This window comes from Oncorhynchus mykiss, chromosome 10 (genome assembly GCF_057628025.1).
Source record: "Oncorhynchus mykiss isolate SJ-2025 chromosome 10, ASM5762802v1, whole genome shotgun sequence".
NCBI classification, from domain to species: domain Eukaryota; kingdom Metazoa; phylum Chordata; class Actinopteri; order Salmoniformes; family Salmonidae; genus Oncorhynchus; species Oncorhynchus mykiss.
The window spans coordinates 65,209,753-65,223,787 of record NC_143031.1 but is presented as its reverse complement, the minus strand read 5'-3'; the positions used below and the strand labels follow the sequence as shown (position 1 = coordinate 65,223,787).

Below are 14,035 nucleotides of genomic sequence, written 5' to 3'. Positions count from 1 at the left end.
TCTGGATGTAATATTCTACCCAGGAATATTCTAAACTGAGATCTGTTACTCTTGTTATTCAAAATTGTCTTTAATGCAGGGTTTGATGTAAATGTCAGAAGCTATCGAGTAGAATGGATACTATCTATGTTATCGAGTGAATGCTTTTTATGCTGGTGTATCCTGAGGTAGCACTTCTCTGAGAACCTCTTTCCGCAGTGTATACAGCCTCTCTCCTGTGTGGACCTTCAGGTGCCTCTTCAGGTTGGACGAGTGTGAGAAACTGGCCCGGCACAGGTGGCAGACGAAGAGTTTCTCCCCTGTGTGGACCCTCTGGTGCCTCATCAGGTCACCAGCCTGGGCAAAGCGCATGTGACAAACCCTCAAACCCTCTGATCCAAAATATCTCAGATGTGCTCAATGGGATTGAGATCCGGCCTCTTCACTGGCCATGGCAGAACACTGACAATCCTGTCTTGCAGGAAATCACGCACAGAACGAGCAGTATGGCTGGTGGCATTGTCATGCTGGAGGGTCATGTCAGGATGAGCCTGCAGGAAGGGTACCACGAGGGAGGATGTCGTCTTCCTTGTCACGCACAGCGTTGAGATTGCCTGCAATGACAACAAGCTTAGTCCGATGATGCTGTGACATACCGCCCCAGACCATGACGGACCCTCCACCTCCAAATCGATCCCGCTCCAGAGTACAGGCCGAAGTAACGCTCATTCCTTCGACGATAAACGCGAATCCGACCATCACCCCTGGTGAGACAAAACCGTGACTCGTCAGTGAAGTGCACTTTTTGCCAGTCCTGTCTGGTCCAGCGACGGTGGGTTTGTACCCATAGACAACGTTGTTGCCGGTGATGTCTGGTGAGGACCTGCTTTTCAACAGGCCTACAAGCTCTCTGCCGAGGCTCTCTCAGCCTATTGCGGACAGTCTGAGCACTGATGGAGGGATTGTGCATTCCTGGTGTAACTCGGGCAGCTGTTGTTGCCATAATGTACCTGTCCCGCAGGTGTGATGTTCGGATGTACCGATCCTGTGCAGGTGTTGTTACACGTGGTCTGCCATTGCGAGGACGATCAACTGTCCGTCCTGTCTCCCTGTAGCGCTGTCTTGGTTGTCTCGCAGTACGGACAATGCAATTTATTGCCCTGGCCACATCTGCAGTCCCCATGCCTCCTTGCAGCATGCCTAAGGCACGTTCATGCAGATGAGCAGGGACCCTGAGCATCATTCTTTTGTTTTTCAGTGTCAGTAGAAAGGCCTCTTTAGTGTCCTCAGTTTTCATAACTGACCTTAATTGCCTACCGTCTGCAAGCTGTTACTGTCTTAACGACCGTTCAACATGAGCATGTTCATTCATTAATGGTTCATTGAACAAGCATGGGAAACAGTGTTTAAACCCTTCACAATGAAGATCTGTTGCTGAGTTTATGTACACTGAACAAAAATAAATGCGAAGTGTTGGTCCCATCTTTCATGAGTTGAAATAAAAGATTCCAAAGATTTTCCATACACACAAAAAGCTTATTTCTCTCATTCTGTGCATACATTAGTTTACATCCCTGTTAGTGAGCATTTCGCCATAGCCAAGATAATCAATCCACCTGACAAGTGTGGCATATCAAGAAACTGATTAAACAGTATGGTCATTACACAGGTGCACCTTGTGCTGGGGCCCAATAAAAGGACACTTTAAAATTTGCAGTTTTGTCACACAACACTTGCACAGATGTCTCAAGATGAGGGAGCGTGCAATTGGCATGCAGACTGCAGAAATATCCACCAGAGCTGTTGCCAGGCAATTGAATGTTCATTTCGTTTTAGATGATTTGGCAGTACGTCCAACCGGCCTCACAACCACAGACCACGTGTAGCCATGCCAGCCCAGGACCTGGGCACCCGGCTTCTTTGCCTGCAGGATAGTCTGAGGGGGTGCTGAGGAGTATTTTCTGTATGTAATAAAGCCCTTTTGTGTGGATAAACTCATTCTGACTGGCTGGGCCTATGCCCTCCAAGGTCCACCCATGGCTGCACCCCTGCCCAGTCATGTGAATCCATAGATTAGGGCCTAATTCATTTATTTCAATTGACTGATTTCTATAACTCAGTAAAATATTTTAAATTGTTGCATGTTGCGTTTTATATTTTTGTTCAGTGTATAAATGACTGTGTACAAAACATTATGAACACTTGCTCTTTCCATGACAGACTAACTAGGTGAAGGAAATATGATCTCTTATTGTCGTCACATCAATCAGTGTAGATGAAGGGGAGGAGACTGGTTAAAGGAGGATTTTTAACCTTGAGACAGTTGAGTCATGGATCGTGTATGTGTGCCATTCAGAGGGTGAATGGGCAAGTCAAAATATTTAAGTGCTTTTGAACGGGGTATCGTATTAGGTTTTGTGACAGTTTGTGTCAAGAACCGCAATGCTACTGGGTTTTTCCCGCTCAACAGTTTCCCATATGTATCAAGAATGGTCCACCAGCCAAAGAACATAGACAATTTGACACGACTGTGGGAAGCATTGGAGTCAATATGGACCAGCATCCCGGTGGAATGCTTTCGACACTTTGTAGAGTCCATGCCCCTACGTATTGAGGCTGTTCTGAGGGCAAAATGGGGAGTGCAAATAAATATTTGGAAGGTATTCTTAATGTTTTGTACACTCACAATGTCTGGATGCAATATTCTACCGAGGAATATTCAACACTGAAATCTGTCATTTCAAATGCATCTGTGGATCTTTTCTGCTGACAACAATAAATTATTATTTCTCTTTACTGCTGGGTTTAATCTAAACCTCAGAAGGTATTGAGTGATACGGTTCCTTTCTATGTCATAGAGTGGAATGGTCTTTCTGCTGGTGTATCCTGAGGTTGCTCCTCTCTGAGAACCTCTTCCTGCATTGCGTACAGGCGAATGGCCTCTCTCCCGTATGAACCTTCAGGTGCCTATTCAGCTGGTGCTTGCGGGAGAACCTCTTCTCACACTGGGGGCAGCTGTATGGTTTCTCCCCGGTGTGGACCCTCTGGTGCCTCTTCAGGTCACCAGTCTGAGCGAAGCACATGTGACACTGGGTACAGCTGAAGGGTTTTACCCCTGTGTGGATCCTCTGGTGGATCTGCACCTGTTTAGGGAAACTGAAGGCTTTCCCACAGAAAGGACACGGGAAGCGCTTCTCTTTGCCACCAGATCGACTGACAGCATTAATACTACTACTGTCATTTGTCAATGGGCTTGTGTACCCATTTAGTGTTGAGGCACTATTGCCTGAGGTCTGGTTTAACATTAGGAGAGTGTGAGGAGGATGAAGGCCAGGAAGTGTCTGTGTTGTTGCAGGTTCCATGTTCCAGTTGATAGATCCTATAGAAGGCAGGCTGAAGGCAGCACCTGTTAGGGGGGTAACCTGAGGCGCCATCAGTCTCTCTGAATCACAACTATAGGAGCAGGACGGCGCATCGCTAGCTGAGTCTGTTCTCTCCAGCTGCATACGGACACCTCTCTGTCCCCGTGGACCAAATCTACACCTCCCCCTGGTCTCAGCCAGTTCGTATGTTGTTTTGTGTTCCACTGTCTGTTTCTGGTTGTGGTTAACAGTGTTGTTCACCAGCCCAGAGTTGAGGACGCTGTCCCATCCACTGTCTTCCACTATGTTGCCTCTGGTCCTGGCCTGCTCAGTGATGTTGTCCCCTGTGCCCTTGGCTGCACGCATCTGAGTTTGGGAATCCAAGATGGCCACCCAGTCTCCTCTCTTAGCCTCCAGCCAACCACCTGCAGGAAGAGGTTAAAAAATTACTCTACAAACATGGCAGAGAACTCTACATATGGAGATTAAGTCAATTACCTGGTCAAGTTCATACATTATAATGTGTGTTTTAGTATGTAAACATAAGTTGTATTGATTTAATTTTATGAATGAATAAAAAAAGAATAGCCTGGCGCATCAATATTCACATTGAGGTATATTTATTAGCAGTGACTACTTTTTGACCATAGCCGTGATGGCATTCTATTCACTCTAATTATGCTAAATCGTCTAACATTTGAGCCGTATGGTAGAGATGTTTTTCTGCTGTAAATCATTATTGAATTGACATTTTATTAAACCATGAAAGAAAAAAAAAATGTATGGGTGAACATGTCATGCCAAATAGTGTTCCGCAGCATCACAATGGGATTCCATGAGTTCTAGCTTCCACTGCTAGGGCTGTTACTCGAACTTGCAAAATTTTGACCGGCATACAATAGCATGCTATTGTTTTTCTGATGTCATGTACTATTGAATGGACATCTTGTTATAAACCTTGAATGAAAAAAATTGTGAACATCCAATATTATGTTCTAATATGTACAGTCACGTCATTATAAATATAAGCAAAAAAGACTATAATAAAAAATACTGAGCTATATTATATGCTCAAAAAAAATTGAAAATTATATAATTTTATAATAACACAATCGGTCAAAGATTTTGTTTAGAAGTAATAAAAAAAAATCTTATAGGCGTCAAAGTTATTGGCACCCGTTTTCAATACTCCAGCACCCTCCCCTTGCGAGGAGAACGACACAGATTTTTTCTAAAATGATTTATTAGATTGGAGAACACATTGGGAATGATCATAGACCATTATTCCATACAGAATCTTTCCATATCATTTGTGCTTATGGACTGCCCTCTTCAATTCAAACCACAGGTTTTCAATGGGGTTGAAGTCCGGAGACTGAAATGGCCATTGCAAAATGTTGATTTTGTGGTCCATTAACCATTTCTTTGTGGATTTTCATGTGTGCTTGAGGTTACTGTCTTGCTGGAAGATCCACTTACAGATCCTGGCAGAGGCAACAAGGTTTTTGGCAAAAAAGGTTGACCTTAACAGGGGCCCCAGGCCAAAGGAAGCGAAATACTAGAGGTCAACTGATTATGATTTTTCATCGCCAATACCGATTATTGGAGGACCAAAAAAGCAGATACCGATTAATCGGCCAATTTATTTTAAACATTTTTTTAAATTTGTAATAATGACAATTACAACAATACTGAATGAACACTTATTTTAACTTAATATAATATATCAATAAAATCAATTTAGCCTCAAGTAAATAATGAAACATGTTCAATTTGGTTTAAATAATGCAAAAACAAAGTGTTGGAGAAGAACGTAAAAGTGCAATATGTGCTATGTAAGAAAGCTAACGTTTTAAGTTCCTTGCTCAGAACATGAGAACATATGAAAGCTGGTGGTTCCTTTTAACATGAGTCTTCAATATAGATAAGAAGTTTTAGGTTGTAGTTATTATAGGAATTATAGGACCATTTCCCCCTATACCATTTGTATTTCATTAACCTTTGACTATTGGATGTTCTTATAGGCACTTTAGTATTGCCAGTGTAACAGTATAGCTTCCGTCCCTCTCCTCGCTCCTCCCTGGGCTCGAACCAGGAACACAACGACAACAGCCACCATCGAAGCAGCGTTACCCATGCAGAGCAAGGGCAACAACTACTAGAAGGCTCAGAGCGAGTGACATTGGAAACGCTATTACCGCGCACTAACTAGCTAGCCATTTCACTTCAGTTACACCAGCCTCATCTCGGGAGTTGATAGGCTTGAAGTCATAAAAAGCGCAATGCTTGATGCACAACGAAGAACTGCTGGCAAAACGCACTAAAGTGCTGTTTGAATGAATGTTTAAGCGCCTGCTTCTGCCTACCACCTCTCAGTCAGATACTTAGATACTTGTATGCTCAGTCAGATTATATGCAACGCACTACACGCTAGATAATATCTAGTAATATCATCAACCATGTGTAGTTAACTAGTGATTATGATTGATTGTTTTTTTATAAGATAAGTTTAATGCTAGCTAGCAACTTACCTTGGCTTACTGCATTCGCGTAACAGGCAGTCTCCTTGTGGAGTGCAACGAGAGAGGCAGGTCGTTATTGCGTTGGACTAGTTAACTGTAAGGTTGCAAGATTGGATCCCCCGAGCTGACAAGGTGAAAATCTGTCATTCTGCCCCTGAACAAGGCAGTTAACGCACCGTTGCTAGGTCGTCATTGAAAATAAGAATGTGTTCTTAACTGACTTGCCTAGTTAAATGAAGGTATAAAAAAAATAACATTTAATTATTATTATTATTATTTTTAAATCTGCGCCCAAAAATACAAATTTCCGATTGTTATGAAAACTTGAAATCGGTCCTAATTAATTGGCCATTCCGATTAATCGGTCGACCTCTACTAAATACCCCCATAACATCAAAGATCCACCAGCATATGCTTCTGTTTTTCGACACCAAACCCACCGCTGGTGTGCGTGGCCAAAGAGCTCTATTTTCATGTCATCTGACCACAGCACTTTCTGGAGTTTGCTAAATGGGATTGGTACTTGGATTGAAACCGGTACTATGAGGAACTAGCGTCTCGTAGGAGTGACACCACCTGGCGAAAGACAATGTGCTATATGTATTTCTCCCTTACCTTGCCCACCCATCTTTAGTCCACTCAGCAAGTCAATGCTCTCTGGTCGGTCTTCTACTGCCTCCTCTTTGACTAGCAGCAGATCAGGCATCCCATCCTCCATGTCTACTGACTAAGAGATACAGTGAGGATGTTGGGTCAAGAAATATGATATGAGCACCCTGCTATGGAGAGGCTTTGTGGATACGAGACCTGACCTAATACCATTCAGACAGTTTACAGTGGGCTCACCTCAGGGAGACTGTGTGTGGTCCTGTGCTGCTCAGCTGGTTCCTCTGTGGGTTCAGGAGGAGGTATAGTCTGGTTGTCCTCCATGACCATGGTCTCCTCAGGGTTCCCCAGACCCTCCTCACTGCCCTCCTCCTTCACCAGCAGCACCTCTGGACCCTCCTCCTCCTGGAAGAGAAAGGTGACACAGACATACACTCCCTCAGGTACGTACACACAGATAATAAACGCACTTTCAACATGGAGTGTTGACCCATCCCCACTACGTTTGGAGTCCTGTACTGTAGTTACAGAATGACTTCATTGCTGTTAAACCCATCATGGTGGACATAAATATGTTGTGGATAAATGAGTCAGCTATGATAGGTTAGTTAGGTTTGTCTGACTTATGTTGACGTGTACAGTAGGTGTTTGTTATTGTGTGGGTATGTGTAGGTAGATGCAGTACGTGTATATTGGTTATAACTGCTGTCGGTGTATGGAGAAAGATGTATACTAAAGAGTAGTCTTACAAAATGGGACTTTTCATTATGTTTATTAAACAAAGAAGTTTTAAATACACCATGAAAACCACAGGTTGAGTCAGCATGAACTTATTCAAATTAAGTAGTTGAATGGAATAATGAAACTGAACATCATATAGGCTACACTGTAAAAACACTATGTAACAGACTTTTTAGGCATATACATTTAGTGTACAAAACATTAGGAACACCTTCCTAATATAGTTGCATCACCCCCATTTTGACCTCAGAACAGCCTCAATTCGTCGGGGAATGGAGTCTAAAAGGTGACGAAAGCGTTCCACAGGGACGCTGGCCCATGTTGACTCCAATGCTTCCCATATACAGGAAACTGTTGAGCTTCTTTTGTCGTACCCAGCAGCGTTGCAGTTCTTGACGCACTCAATCCGGTGCACCTGGCACATACCCCGTTCAAGGTCACTTAAATCTTTTGTCGTGCCCGTTCACCCTCTGAATGGCACACATGCACAATCCATGTCTCAATTGTCTCAAGGCTTAAAAATCCTTCTTTAACCAGTCTCCTCCTCTTCATCTACACTGATTTGAAATGAATTTAACAAGTGATATTAATAAAGGATCGTAGCTTTCACCTGGATTCACCTGGTCAGTCTTATGGAAAGAGCAGGTGTTTAATGTTTTGTACACTCAGTGTACCTTATATCACAATGTCTGGATGCAATATTTAACATTGAAATGTGCTACTCTCGTTATTTAAAATGTATCTGTGGATATTTTCTGCCAACAACAATGAAAATTAGACTTCGTCTTTAATGCAGGGTTTGATCTAAACGTCAGAAGCTATCGAGTGGGATGTTTTTTCTGCTGGCGTATCCTGAGGTATCTTCTCTGAGAACCTCTTCCAGCAGTGCGTACAGGCAAAGGGCCTCTCTCCCGTGTGGACCTTCAGGTGCATCTTCAGCTGGTGCTGGTGGGAGAACCTCTTCTCACACTGGGGGCCGGGTTCTCCCCTGTGTGGACTCTCTGGTGCCTTTTCAGGTTGAATGAGTGGGAGAAACTGACCCGGCAAAGGTGGCAGCTGAACGGTTTCTCCCCTGTGTGGACCCTCTGGTGCCTCTTCAGGTTTCCAGCCTCAGCGAAGCGCATATGACACTGGGTACAGCTGAAGGGTTTCTCCCCTGTGTGGACCCTCTGGTGCATCTCCACCTTCTGGATGCAGCTGAAGCCTTTGTTACAGAACATGCAGAGGAACCGTTTCGCTTTACTATTGCCTGACTTTGCGGCCCCTCCCTGGGCCCTAGCCCTGTCGTTTGAGTTCAATACCTGATCAAAAAGGACGCGGCCATGCGAATCACAAGGCCCTATCAACTTGGACACTGGGTCGCATTCCCTTAACATGTGTAAAGGCGAGTGGGTTGCGACATTTACATTTGTCTCTAAGCTTTCCCTGTAGTCTAAGAATTTACCGGTGTTGCCCTGTGAGTGTCGTTCTCCTAAGTGAGTTTCGTCTGGATTCCATGTCAGAGGAGCGTCACCCTCCACTTTCACAGTCATCTCATCTAAGACCAGACCCTCCCCTTTCTTATATAGGCACCCTTCAGAGTATACACTACTACTGTACTGATTCCAGTCCCCTCTCATTGCATTAGTCTGTTTATCTAGACCCACAGGCATGTCACCAGGTATCATCTCTGTAACATATGAACAGGATGGATCATTTCCAGTCTGTAACGCGTCACCTGAGTCCCGGTGGGACAGAACCGTTCTCGGGCTCAGGTTACCGTGAAGTAGATACTCTGAGCAGGGGGGAGGAGGACAGCCCAGTTGCTCCAGCACCGCTAAAGTCTTTGTATCTGTCTCTGACTTGAGGACGGTGTTCGGCGTTCCACTGACCTCCGTGACGCTGCGTCGGCTCCTGGGCTGCACTGGGGTGGTGGTGAGGTCCTCCATGGCTACAGGGGGTGCCACTCCAGTCTGGTTGTCTCTGCTGTGTTGTGGGTCCTCCTCTCCTTCAGACCTTTCCAGCTTGACCCCAGGACCTGCAGCATCTGCAGACTGACACAAGGAGAGGAGGTTATTATGATAGTCCTGCCTACTTCCTGTTTCCAGTCCCATATGGTTTTTGAACGGGCTTCAAGCTTATATCATCAAATTCATGAAAACGCGGTCCTAAGATATAAAATGATATTTGTATTCATTTGATCAAATCCGAAAACATTTGATGCTCAAGAAGTAAGACACATTGGCAAAAGTTAGTCTCATTTGAACTACAACTCAGCAGCCTTGTTAGCAGTCTTGCGCAAGTTGAGGACTCACAGGACAATAAAACCCTGTTACAGTCAGTTTTATGTCTGTTATATTAAATTACACTGGAACCTTTTAACTGAACGTTGCCAGCCAGTACTTTTTAAAAAGGCAACAAAGAAAAAAGGTTTTTAGACAGGCAAACTGTTGAAAGACAAAGACTTGTACAGCTGGTGGGAGTTGTAGTTCTAATTAAACAGTTCTAACTTTTCGGCTTTGTGCTTCTTGACCGTCAAATAAGTTGAAAACCGGCATATGGTTAACTAAATTCACTCGGAAACACATCGTCTTATATGACTGCGTTTTATGAATTTCACGATGCAAATTATTAACCTACAAAACAAGGAACAAGAAAGTACAACTTTCATGGTGCATTAGGCAACAATGGGCTTGTGTGAGTGGTAAGAAACCCACTAGACATAAGTCGAGGAGTGAAATCGGGAGGTGCATCTGCCACAGCCAAAAGTCAGGCACTGTAGTGGTTTTCCAACAAGGCCCAGATCAACATGGCAGTTTCCAAATAGCTGCTATTGTTTATAAAAGTTTGTCTGAATATAACCCCATATCACACACTCAAACTGGAAACATAACACGTGTACAATTCGAGACGTATGTATGTGATGGCTTTATGGCGACTTGAAGTAGAGAGGAAGAGGCGACGCTAAAGGGATAAGTGGGCATACAATCTCTTCTCCAGGAGGTGGTGTTTCTTTTTTTTGCTCACTAAGTGTAGAGTTTTTATATGGAGCTCAATGCGTGTCGATTTTGGTTAGCAAAAATTGCTATGCCTTCTTTGCTACATGTGGCTTATTTGATTGAATAGAATTGTTGTAATAGGTTTTGAGTGTACTGATATACACTGAACAAACACAACATGGAAAGTGTTGGTCCCATGTTCCATGAGCTGAAATAAAATATCCCAGAAATGTTCCATACACACACAAAGCTTCTTTCTCTCAAATGTGGTGCACAAATGTGTTTACATCCCTGTTAGTGAGCATTTCTCCTTAGCCAAAATAATCCATCCTCTTGACAGGTGTCATTGCACAGGTTCACCCTGTGCTGGGGACAATAAAAGGCCACTAAAATGTGCAGTTGTCACACAATGACACAGATGACTCAAGGTTTGAGGGAGTATGCAATTGGCATGCTGACTGCAGGAATGTCCAACAGAGCTGTTGCCAGATAATTAAATGTTAATTTCTCTGCCATAAACCCCCTCCAACGTTGTTTTAGAGAATATGGCAGTACGTCCAACCAGCCTCACAACCACAGACAATGTGTATGGCGTCGTGAGGTGAGCGGTTTTCTGTCAATGTTGTGAACAAAGTGCCCCATGGTGGGGTTATGGTATGGGCAGGCATAATCTACAGACAACGAACATCCTGGGGTCAAGCTGGAATGGTCTGAAGGAGAGGAGGACCCACAACACAGCAGAGACAACCAGACTGGAGTGGCACCCGCTGTAGCCACGGAGGACCTCACCACCACCCCAGTGCAGCCCAGGAGCCGACGCAGCATCACGGAGGTCAGTGGAATTTGAATGCACAAAGATTGTCATGAGATCCTGAGGCCCATTTTTTTTAGAGGTATCTGTGACCAGATCTGTATTTCTAGTCGTGAAATCCATAGATTAGAAATGTCAGGGATAATTTATTTCAGCTCATGAAACATGGGACTAACAGTTTGTGTTGCATTTATATTTTTGTTCAGTGTAAATATTATTGGCAACAGAATAAATAATGCTGTAATTGAAAATTGTACACCCAATGTAGGCTACTGACCCTTAAGAATTTGATAATGTCATAGGGAAGTCTCACAAGCTCCCCTATGGTAGATAAATAAGGATGTCCATGTAAGCAAGTGAATAGCTGAGGGGAGCCTTTCTGAAATAAACTGGCCACAATTGATTTACATAGTAAGTAATTTTTTCTGCAACACTATTACACTGACTTCTATCACGATAACATGCTGGGTTGATGTTCCACTCCCCTCATCAACAGTGATTGGTTGGTCATCTCTCCATCTATTTTGTCCTGTTGGCTTCACAACACTCCTGTGGCCTCCAGTGAGATGTCCTTCACCTGAGAGAATGATTGAGGGAAAAGAGGTGCTGGTTAGCTACTGTCAATGCTAATTGGTATATTGTACACTATTGACAAGATTTGGCAAGGATGTAAGGCAACTTCTCATAACTTCTTAATATACTATTTATCGATTGATGTATGATGTTCCATGCATCATACTGTTTTCATTGAGTAAATAATAGAAAATGCAGTAAATCAAGTATCTGGCTAGAATATGTCTTCACACAAGATAAGTAATCAGAGGAATTACTGCACACTATTCAAAAACGGACGAAGACCCAATTCTGGGTAACACATATAAACACGTGTACAGAGAAGAAAGGGGAGACTGGCACTAAGCTATCTATGAACTGCGACGGGAAACGTACCTCTTGCTATGCTTCTGTATCGGTCAAGGATTTTGACACTGCTGGGACGACTGGGTAGTATGCGTTCCCGTGACACCTTCAGTTCAAGTAACTGTAGTTTCCTCCGTAATGTCCTGTTTTCTTTCTGGCTTTGAGACATTTCCAAACGAAACTCTGCATAGTCGTCGTCTACGAGTTTACAAATCTCTGCCACGGCTGCATTTGCTAGCACCTCCATGATAGATGCTATTTGAGTGTGAAAAACCATACAGTTAGCCATTGTTAGCTAACGTTATCCGCTAGCTAGCGTTACCTAGCTAGATTACAACATACATAAAACCAAGTCCTCTATCCAACGCGAATTAAAGACTACATGGGCTAAGTATGTGATGCAGTGCGGTTAAATGTATACTATTTTGAGTTCCATGGTGTTAAACAACAACAATTAAAAAAACGTTAACGTGGAAATGTTCGTTGTTCACTTCCGTTTACACCGAAGAGAAACTGCGTCATAGCTCAAAGGGTGTGGTTAAATGAAAAGGGTACGCTCGCTGGTTGTGTGTGGTTCAGCTGTTTGTTCAGCCGCACCCCCAATTGCTAATAACTTATCTGCAACCGCCCGACTATATGTGATAAAGTGAAAATCGGAGGCCTGCACCCGACCTTAACCCGCAAATATGAAAAGGTGGCGAAACGATTTTGACAGGAGCTGCATTTTTTTTTTGCGAAACGATTTTGACAGGGGCTGCATTTTTGTTGCCTAATTTAGATCTGTTTCTACTTATAATTTCCGACATTTTGGTAGGGTATTTGTTAGTCAACGTATAATGATGTACATGTAGCTTGTCTCCTGTCATATTACAATAATTTCGCCACACCCACAATAACTGCTAAAAATGTGTATTTGACCTAAACTTGATTTTGATATGTTGCCCTAGAAGACGAAATAAACCCTTGCTCAACAGAATGTCATGAATGATGGAATCAATGTTTCAATGGGTTAATTTTTCACTGACATCTCTGCTTCTTTCGCTGAGCAAAGCCCAGTAAGAAAATAAAAAATCAAAAAATATTTTCTGTGCAAAATTTCCAAATGACACGCGGTTATAAGGAAATGGAAACGTGAAAACGACCAACATGTCGCTGATAAGACTTCCGTTCGGCTTGGATGCATATTTTTTTTATGTGATTTACTTGGATCCACATTAGCCAACGCCAATGGCGACAGCTAGTCTTAATGGGGTCCGACACAGGGAAAAATACATTAGACAAGTCTTAACAATTGACATACGTTTAAAAACATTAACATGTAGTGTGTGCGTCTATCAGTTACACATGTACATGTCAGTACAACAAGTAGGTCACATAGGGGTGAGGCGTTGTGCTGTGAGATGTTGCTTTATTTGTTTTTTGAAACACGTGTTTTAAGTCCTATCAGCTTTTATGATGCTAAAAAAATAGCACCTCTACAGACACTATTTAACTATATTTCTCCATTCCGGTTCCAAAGTCAAAATGTAATTTAATGTATACATTTTACTGCAAGAAATGCTTAATTGTGTAGGAGTTAATATGCAGTGCCTTAGACCAGAGCATTTCTCCTTTGCCAAGATAATCCATCCACCGTGCTGACTGCAGGAATGTCCACCAGAGTTGTTGCCAGAGAATTGAATAATAATTTATCTACCATAAACTGCCTCCAACGTTGTTTTAGAGAATTTTGCATCAAGTCCAACAGGCCTTACGAACGCAGACTATGTGTAACCATGGCGCCCCAGGACCTCAACATCCAGCTTCTTCACCTATGGAATAGTCTGAGGGTGGGTGCTGAGGAGTATTTATATCTGTAACAAGCCCTTTTGCGGGGGAAAACTTACGTTGATTGGCTGGGCCTGGACCTGGCTCCACCCATGGCTGCCTCCCTGGCCAGTCATGTGAAAACCATAGATTAGGGTCTAATGAATTTATTTAAATTGACTGATTTCCTTATATGAACTGTAACTCAGTAAAATCTTTTTTACTGAAATTGTGGCATGTTGCAGTTATATTTTTGTCCAGTATATTAACTTGGGTCCAGCCCGAAGCCCGTGCTAGCAATATTGCAACATT

The 14,035-nt window shown here is 43.1% G+C and overlaps 1 protein-coding gene across 1 annotated transcript in view; it reads right to left on the bottom strand.

Moving 5' to 3' along the window:
- Nucleotides 1-2,738: 2,738 nt before the first annotated feature.
- The window catches only part of LOC110534652 (uncharacterized), a 28,184-nt gene continuing 16,887 nt past the window's right edge, over nucleotides 2,739-14,035 (bottom strand). The window contains exons 8-13 of the mRNA XM_090188552.1: nucleotides 11,948-12,212; nucleotides 11,446-11,576; nucleotides 9,082-9,243; nucleotides 6,710-6,874; nucleotides 6,479-6,590; nucleotides 2,739-3,766 (exon numbers count right to left, since the gene is read on the bottom strand). Of these exons, the coding sequence (XP_090044678.1) occupies nucleotides 2,832-3,766; nucleotides 6,479-6,590; nucleotides 6,710-6,874; nucleotides 9,082-9,243; nucleotides 11,446-11,576; nucleotides 11,948-12,212 (1,770 nt within the window). The 3' untranslated portion in view covers nucleotides 2,739-2,831. The remainder of the gene's footprint in view (nucleotides 3,767-6,478; nucleotides 6,591-6,709; nucleotides 6,875-9,081; nucleotides 9,244-11,445; nucleotides 11,577-11,947; nucleotides 12,213-14,035) is intronic.